A 9,179-nucleotide genomic window follows, 5' to 3' on the forward strand; every position below is an offset into this window, starting at 1 on the left:
ATGTGTCGCTTGGCGGCCAGGTATGCCCGCCAAGCGGTTCCTTCTCCAGGAACCCATAATAGTACAAAAAAGTATGGGCCGCTTGGCGGCTTTGAAGACCCGCCAGGCGGTTTCTGGAATATTTCCAAAAACGTGAAAATCCACAACTTTTAACCCAACATAGACATTCAAATAAGCATGCGATCATACACATTTTCATGCACACACACACACACACACGCACACACACACACACACACACACACACACACACACACACACACATATATATATATATATATATATATATATATATATATATATATATATATATATATAAGCGAGTAAAACTCCCATAACCTGGAATTCCTTCACTTAAATTAAAATGTTTGAGATACTCCAATGATCACCACGTCTCCCCCTTCTTGGTGTGCTCTTACTTTAATTCCAGAACTTCACTCAAACCTCACCAATCTCTCTAATTTTCGTGCTCTAATTTCAGGTTGCTATCCCAGCTTGCCAAAACCTTCACTATGACCGCTTGTTACCCTTTTAAACTTAGGTTTTAGTAGAGTTTAATTACCCAAAACGAAAATTACCTAATGGTACTGTTAATTACTATTTATTTGGCCTTTATGATCTGTTTTTCAGCTACCCAAGGATTCCTCTTAACCATCTAGGGTTTTCCCCCAACCTTTCATATTCAATTCAAAGCCAAAATGTCGAAAATAAAGTTTTTAGTTTGGTTCTTCAAGGTTTGAACCCATAACCATTCAATCACAAAGCAATTGCACAACCAATTCAACCAAGTCATGTTTCATGCTTAACAAATCCAATTCAGACATCATATCATACTAGAACATGATTACATAGATTTAAATAATAAAAACAATAACACAAAAGTTAGCATAAATAGGACTCGAACCCAAATCCTCTCACATAAACTAAGTACTTTCAACAACATGATCTAGCACTTTTCCACGTCATACCAACCATAATTTAATGTCATAAATAATTTTCCCACCTGCATTTATTAATTAATTATTTATTTAATTAATTAAATTCCACAAGTCTTACATTACCCCCACCTTTAAAAGTTTTCGTCCTCGAAAAAGAGAACTTACCAGTGAAAAGATGAGGATAAGACCTCCTCATGACATCTTCCATTTCCCATGACATTTCTTGAGTTGCCTCATCCCATAGGACTTTCATCGTTCTGATCTCCTTTCCTCGGAGCTGCTTTACTTGAGAATCCAAGATTCGCACTAGTCCGATTGCCACCGTCAAGTCCTCCCGCACCTGCACATCATCCTCCTCCAAGACATGTGTAGGATCTGCTATGTATTTTCTCAGCTGCGACACATGGAAAACATTATGCAAGTTTCCCAAGTGTGGTGGCAAAGCTATCTCGTACGCTGCAGGACCAATCCTCCTCGTGATCTGATATGGCCCGATGAATCGAGGAGTCAACTTCATCGATTTATGTGCTCTGCCATTGCCTGCAGTACGAGTCACTCAAAGAAACACGTGGTCACATGCCCCAAACTCAAGCGGCCTCCTCCTCTTGTCTGGATAAGATTTCTGCTTACTTTAAGTTGTGCGCATCTGATCCTGAATTACCCTCACCTTCTCAATGGTCTGCTGTAAGAACTCTGGTCCAAGAACCACTGCCTCGCCATCCTGCTGCCAACACAATGGTGTCCTGCATCTCCTACCATACAGAGCCTCGTAGGGTGCCATTCCAATACTGGAATGATAACTATTATTATAAGTAAATTCTACCAGAGGCAGCACATCACTCCATGTACCCAAATGGTCCAAAACACATGTTCTTAGCAGGTCCTCCAACGTTTGTATAGTCCGCTCAGACTGTCCATCTGTCTGAGGATGGTAGGCGGAGCTCATTCTTAGCTGAATACCCAAAGTGTTCTACAATGACTGCCAGAATCTCGATGTGAACCTCGGGTCTCTGTCCGACACAATACTCGTCGGCACCCCATGTAACCTGACAATCTCCCTGACATACAAATCCGCCATCTTATCCATAGTCATCTTCTGATTAATCGGCAGAAAATGAGCACACTTCGTCAATCTGTCTACTATCACCCAGATCGAGTCATGCCCTCTCATTGATCTTGGCAGGTGTATGACGAAATCCATGGAAATGCTGTCCCATTTCCACTATGGAATGTCTAGAGGCTCTAACATACCCCTGGTCTTTGGTGCTCAATCTTCGCTTTTTGACATACCAAGCAGGCAGCGACGTAATCAGCCACATTTATCTTTATACCAGTCCACCAGAAAGTAGCTTTCAAATCTTTATACATCTTAGTCATACTAGGGTGTATGCTAAGACGGCTCTTATGCCCCTCATCTAGGAGCATCTTCCTCAAGAGTCCATTGCCAGGAACACATACTCTCTCCCGAAATCGTAGGATACCGTTCTGGCCCAAACGAAAATCCTTCCTCTTCTCAGTGCCCAACTCACTAATGATTTGTTGCAGTTCCTTATCTTTACCTTGTTCCACTCGAACCTCATCCAGGAATTCGTTCGTGATCCTCAGCATACTGCACCGTATCTGTCCTGCCCCCATATCCAGCCCCAGATTCATGTCCTATAACTGTTCTATCAGCTCCAACTCTCTAATCATCATAGTTGACACATGAATTCTCTTCCTACTCAAGGCATCTGCTACGACGTTAGCTTTACCAGGGTGGTATAATAGCTCAAAGTCGTAGTCCTTTAGATACTCCATCCAACGCCTCTTCCTCACATTCAGCTCCTTCTGATCAAACATATATTTTAAGCTTTTATGATCGCTGAATACCTGAAACTGCGCCCCATAAAAATAATGCCTCCATGTCTTGAGGGCAAACACAACTACCGCTAACTCCAAGTCATGTGTCGGATTTTCTCATGCACCTTCAACTATCTCGATGCATAGGCCACAGGTCGTTTATCCTGCATTAGCACACAACCCAACCCTTGATACGAGGCATCACAGTATACCTCAAACATTTTAGTCGTGTCAGGGATAACCAGTATTGGTGCGGTAGTCAATCTTCTCTTCATATCTTCAAAGCAGGCCTCACACTCATCCGTCCACGAAAAAGGCTGGTCCTTCCTGGTGAGCTGTGTCAGGGGACTCACCATCTTGGAGAAACCCTCCACAAATCGTCGATAATACCTTGCCAAAGCCAGAAAACTCTGCACCTTTGTAACTATCTGGGGCCTCTCCCACTTCACCACTGTCTCAATTTTAGCCGGATCAACTACTATTCCTTGGGCTGATATCACATGGCCCAGGAATTGTACTTCCTCCAACTAGAATTAACATTTCGATAACTTCCCATACAATTGATGTTCTCGAAGGATCTCCAACACCACCCTCAAATGCTCTTCATGTTCTTCTCTTCTCTCGGAGTAGATTAGGATATCGTCGATGAACACTACCACAAACTAATCTACATATGGCTGGAAAATCCTATTCATGTAGTCCATGAATATAGCTGTGCATTGGTCACCCCAAATGGCATCACCACATACTTGTAGTGGCCATAACGCGACCTAAAAGCAGTCTTTTGTACGTCCTCCGGCTTGACTAGGATCTGATGATATCCAGACCTCAAGTCTATTTTTGAGAACACCGCCGCTCCCCTTAGCTGATCCAACAAGTCATCAATCCTCGGCAGCGAGTACTTATTCTTTATCGTTAACTTGTTCAGTTGCTGGTGATCAACACATAACCTCGAGCTACCATCCTTCTTTTTCACTAACAAAACCGGTGCTCCCCAAGGTGATGCACTCAGTCAGATGAACTTCTTCTCGAGTAGGTCCTCAAGCTGTTTCTTTAACTCAGCTAACTCAGTTGGCGCCATCCTGTACGGTGCCATAGAAACTGGTCCAGCGCCAGGGATGAGGTCAATGGAGAAATCAACATCCCTGCTAGGCGGCAACTCTGGAATCTCATCTAGAAAGACATCTGCATATTCCTCCACTACCGGAATTCTACTAATTTTCTCAACCGTACTCATCTTCTTCGCATGAGCCACTATCATATAACATGTAGCTCTAACCTCAATCTCCTTCACCGCCTGATTAGACGAGATAAGCTCCAACCCTGCTGTATCAAGGAACACTACCCTACACCGTCCGTAATCGATGACAACATGGTTGCTCGTCAGCCAGTCCATGCCTAGAATCACATCCAAACCCTCCATCGGCAGGCAAATAAGATTTAGCTTGAACCTGCGTCCTGCCACCTGCATAGGGCACTCCACACACTCAAAAGTGGTGGATACCTCTCCAGATGCTGGCGTTGCGACTATCAGCTCGCACCCCAACTCTCACATCGTAAGCCCGAGCCTCCTCACGCATTCATTAGACACGAATGAATGAGTGGCTCCTAATTCAAACAACAACACCACCTCATGGTTATACAACAAACACAAAAACTGTAAGAGGTTACCTGACTGTGTTGCCTCTATGGTCGTTAAGGCGAACACACGCCCCGGTGCTCTGGGCCGATCTCCAACAGGTATCTTGGCTGGCACACCCCCAGCTGGTTTTCTGTTAGGACACTAACGTGCAAAGTGTCCAGTCTGCTCACATACGTAGCACTTACCAGTGCTACTGCTCCACCCGTACTGCTAGCAGGTCTAGTGAAGTCTCTCCTCAGGTGCTCCCCGCAATAGTTATAGCATTGTAGTCTCTTGGAGGTAGTCAGTGGCCTGCTATAAGGTTTCTTCTGCTGACGGGTGTCTGCACAGCCTTCTATGATCATGCTGCTCGGCTGGGCCTCATCTCCGGCTGCTCAACGGTGTTGGCCTGCTCGACCAAAACTGGGAACTCCATGATCCTGAGAGGTACCAAGAATCTACGGAGCTCATGCTTTAGTCCACCCTCGAACTTCCTGCACTTCCACTCCTCAATGACCATAGGAGTGTAGAAACGTGCAAGGTACTTAAACCTCTCGATGTAAGCCTCCACAGTCATTGTTCCCTCCTTGATGAGTGCGTATTTTTGCCCTCATTTAATGTTTAATTCTGGGTATTTAATTGAATTTGTGTGCCTAAAGAGTGATTTAATTGATAATTCTGATAATTAGGTTGTTTGAGCTTGTGTGATAAAAATGTCTTAAAAAGTGATTTTTAGCTGCATAAATTATTTTTGGATATTTTAACGTTTGTTGATGCAGCTGAAGTTAAGTTTTAAGCTCATTTAGAGGTGTGGAAATAAATTGATTAAAGCTTCATGACACCTTAAAGATAAATCAAAGAATAAGAAATGATCAAAAGCACAAAAATTCAGGCCAAGCATTACATGAAGACGGCAAGAAAAGCTTGAAAAAGTGAAGTTTGGCTAAACCAAGAAGAGAGGAAAGAAAAATTGGACCTTGCGATTTTCTTTATCTTTATGATAGAAGATAATTTGAGAAAAATATATCTTAGATATTTTATTTGATATTTTTAAATAATTATCTTATTTAATTATATCATAAAATATTAAAAGATAATAACTACCAAATCTTTTTAAATATGACAAGATCTTCTGGAATCTTTTTAGATCCACAACAAACAAATATATCTTGAAGATATTGGATTATTTAGAAGATAATTTGAGGAGATTGCAAAGTGTTGATTTGGAAAATTAATACAAATATTAATTGGTGATAATTTATCATATATCTTTAAGTAATTAATTTATTTAATTATATTAGATATTGATATTATCAACCAACTATATTTGTCAAATACTCTAAATCTCTCCAAATATTTTTAAATATTTATATTTATCTTTATTTTAAAAGATATTTGAGAGATTTTAGCAACAGAAAAGCCCAGTCCAATTCCTATATAAAGAGACCAAGGGAGAAGTAAAAAAAACAAGCTCGGGACTTCGGAGTTTAGGAACCCTCAGGGGGGCCTAATTTCGTTTCCTTTCTCTCTCTATTCTTCTTTTATTTCTATTTTGTATTTCATGGAGTGTTAAACTTCTTGGGTTGATTCCATTGTAATTTCATTATGGATTCTGAGGTTAGAATGAATTAATTTCTTTGTTCTTTTTATTATTGTTGAGGTTTTAATTCATCTATCTCTTTTATCTTTGAATCACGTAAAAAGTAATGATTTTAAATCTATATGCATGTTGATCATATGAGTTCAAGGGTTTTTAAATTTAATTGAGACTTTACTTTGATTTTATTTAGAAACTTTCATATGATTAAATGAGTTTTTACCAATAATTGAGACTTTACGTGAGGAACTCTGCTTCCTGCTCATGCCCACCGATCAGAAACAGCCTAGATCGCCAAAAATGTTGATTCGAGCCAAAACCCGCTTGCGCCGCCTGGCGGTTCAGTAGCCTCCGCCAGGAGCATACCTGGCCGCCAGGCTATTCCTTCTCCAAGAACCTAGAATAGTACAAAAAAGTATGGGCCGCCTTGCGGCTTTGAAGACCCGCCAGGCGAATTCTGGAAAATTTCCAGAAACGTGAAAATCCACTACTTTTAACCCAACAGAGACATTCAGATAAGCATGCGATCATACACATTTTCATGCACATATATATATATAAGCGAGTACAACTCCCATAACCTGGAATTCCTTCGCTTAAATTGAAATGTTTGAGATACTCCAATGATCACCACGTCTCCCCCTTCTTGGTGTGCTCTGACTTTAATTCCAGAACCTCACTCAAACCTCACCAATCTCTCTGATTTTTGTGCTCTAAGTTCAGGTTGCTATCCCAGCTTGCCAAAACCTTCACTATGACCGCTTTTTACCCTTTTAAACTTGGCTTTTATTAGAGTTTAATTACCCAAAACGAAAATTACCTAATGGTACTGTTAATTACCATTTATTTGGCCTTTATGATCTGTTTTTCAGCTACCCAAGGCTGCCTCTTAACCATCTATGGTTTTTCCCCCAACCTTTCATATTCAATTCAAAGCCAAAATGCCAAAAATAAAGTTTTTAGTTTGGTTCTCCAAGGTTTGAACCCATAACCATTCAATCACAAATTCTTTCCTCTAGTTCTTTTCTTTCATTCTCTTCTTTTGCTTTTCTTAGATTATCCTCTGTAGCCTTTTCTTCTTCCTCTCTTTTTTTCTTCTCATTTATCTCCTTTTCCTCTTGTTCTTTTTTAGCACAAGACTTCGCAAGCTCTTCTTTTTCTCTCATTTTTTCAAACTCTCGAAGCTTTTGATGTTTAGCTTGCTCTCTCTTGTATTTTTCTCTCTTTCTTTGTTCACTCAAAAGCAAGTCTAAATTGCGCTTAAAATCTTTTTCTAGTCTAGAAAACTTAATAATGTTTTGGATGAATGCATCCCCAATGTCAATGAAGTCTTCTATCCTAGCTTGTTGTGCTTTAGTAATTCTAAATGAAGGGGGTATGAAATGTTTCCACACGCATGTTTTTAATTCATAAAATGTATTGATGCATGATGTTCTCCCCTTTTTCACTAGATATTGCCTCTCTTGCCACCAATCAAATGCACGTCCTACAAATCTAGATGTAACATGCCTAAGAATGTCTATATGACTATATTTGCTAAACATTGGTTGCACCAACTTCTTAGTATCCCACATCCAATCTTTAAATGATATTGGTCCTATATCTTCCCCAAAGAATGGAATGTCACTATGAATGGTTTGATACAACTCATGACTACCATTATGCCTACCTAAATGCACAGTATTATGCCTATCTACATGCATACGGCTAGAAGAAGAAAAACTCATTTTGAAACACTTTTGACAAAACAATTGTTCACAAAGTTGATGAATTTCTAAAGAGAAAGTAGTGGAAAAGAATTCTAGAGATACTCCCAGGAAAGGGAGGTGAGTCACATGGACAAGCTTAGGAACCAAGCCTTTCCTAGCCAGAGATCTCTAAAATGCTTTCACAAAATTTCTCAATAAAAATACAAATGAAACAGATTGTGTGAAAAACAAATTGACAAAGTGTGTGAAAAGAGCGAAAACTTAAAGACCAAAAGAAGGTCAACTAGGTGTAAAACAAATGACACCTAGATATCACGGTGACCTAAAACATAAATGGCAGACACACAAAACCTGGACATTAAAACATAAAACAGAACATATAAAGTCGAAAAAAACTTAAACTAGACGAAAAACCTAAGTGAAGATACAAGTGGCCTTTGGAACCCCTTGAATCTCATACTACACGTTTAAAACTATTACAAATTTGCTAAGGATGGGATTGCTCTAAAGCATTTTCCCACCTAAGCCAAATGAAAGGAAAACACTGAAATCTGGAAAAAAAAATTACATAAATTACCGTGACATGAAAAACAAAATTACGAAAGAAAAGAAAGCTAGACAATGTCTCTCTCTCGGCCAGCCTCTAAATAAATCTCCCTCAAGTGTCTTCCACTTTTATGGTCTCAAGTCTCAGCTCACTCCTGTGTTCCCTCGGCAGTGTACCTCCCAACAGGTTCACTCCCCACAGCACCTTCAAAAAGAGTCTTTACCTACACGGATTACCAAAACAATGAGTTGAAAGCAAAGTGAACCAAGAGCATGCACAGTCTTCCACATAAGAATAACAAAGCAGAAAGCAATAAAAGCTCAAATGGAAGAAGTGGACAACATCAAGTGAAAGATTGAATAGACAAACTCAAAGGATAGCCAATAAAGACAAGCAAGAAAAACAAGCTAACCAATAAAGAAGGCACACAAAAGAAACCTAAAGAAGGTGTCTAGAATAAGATGAACAAAACGAAAATCAAACAAGACGCAAATTAAGTTGAATCGAGAGCATATGCAAATGACATTGAAAAAGCAAGTAGCAAAATATGTGATGTTGTAGCACGTTGTTTATTCAAAGCACGTTATCAAAATATCAATTTGCAAACCAAAATTACTTTTCATGTAATTTGTTTTTGTCATCTTATTGCCCATTCTTTTCACTGATTTCTTTCTTTTGCTTGTAACTCTCAAAGAGCATCAACAACAGCTCACAAAAGTTTCAATGTGCTACTGCCAAATCAGTGATCAAATGCATATAACAGAATGCAAAGTTGATTCAACTTAAAAAAAATAACAATGGAAACAGACATACAAGAAATGAATCAATCAACCAATGGATATAGCTCAACAGTATGCAGCAGAATGGACACAGATTGAAATAGCTAACTGAAACAAGTTAAATGACAGTAATCTGATAAAATAGAAAC

General features: G+C 39.6%; 2 protein-coding genes across 2 annotated transcripts; both read right to left on the reverse strand.

Moving 5' to 3' along the window:
• Window positions 1-2,594: 2,594 nt before the first annotated feature.
• On the reverse strand, window positions 2,595-3,539 carry LOC114170220 (uncharacterized mitochondrial protein AtMg00860-like). Its single transcript, XM_028055708.1, has 3 exons — window positions 3,527-3,539; window positions 2,990-3,267; window positions 2,595-2,765 (listed from the first exon to the last, which is right to left on the reverse strand). Exons 1-3 carry the CDS (start codon window positions 3,537-3,539, stop codon window positions 2,595-2,597), a joined length of 462 nt encoding a protein of 153 aa, XP_027911509.1.
• Window positions 3,540-3,789: 250 nt separating this feature from the next.
• LOC114170221 lies at window positions 3,790-4,763 on the reverse strand. The gene is made up of 2 exons (XM_028055709.1): window positions 4,605-4,763; window positions 3,790-4,242 (listed from the first exon to the last, which is right to left on the reverse strand). Exons 1-2 carry the CDS (start codon window positions 4,761-4,763, stop codon window positions 3,790-3,792), a joined length of 612 nt encoding a protein of 203 aa, XP_027911510.1.
• Window positions 4,764-9,179: the final 4,416 nt, after the last annotated feature.

The sequence above is a fragment of the Vigna unguiculata genome, chromosome 11, assembly GCF_004118075.2.
Source record: "Vigna unguiculata cultivar IT97K-499-35 chromosome 11, ASM411807v1, whole genome shotgun sequence".
Taxonomy (NCBI): Eukaryota; Viridiplantae; Streptophyta; class Magnoliopsida; order Fabales; family Fabaceae; genus Vigna; species Vigna unguiculata.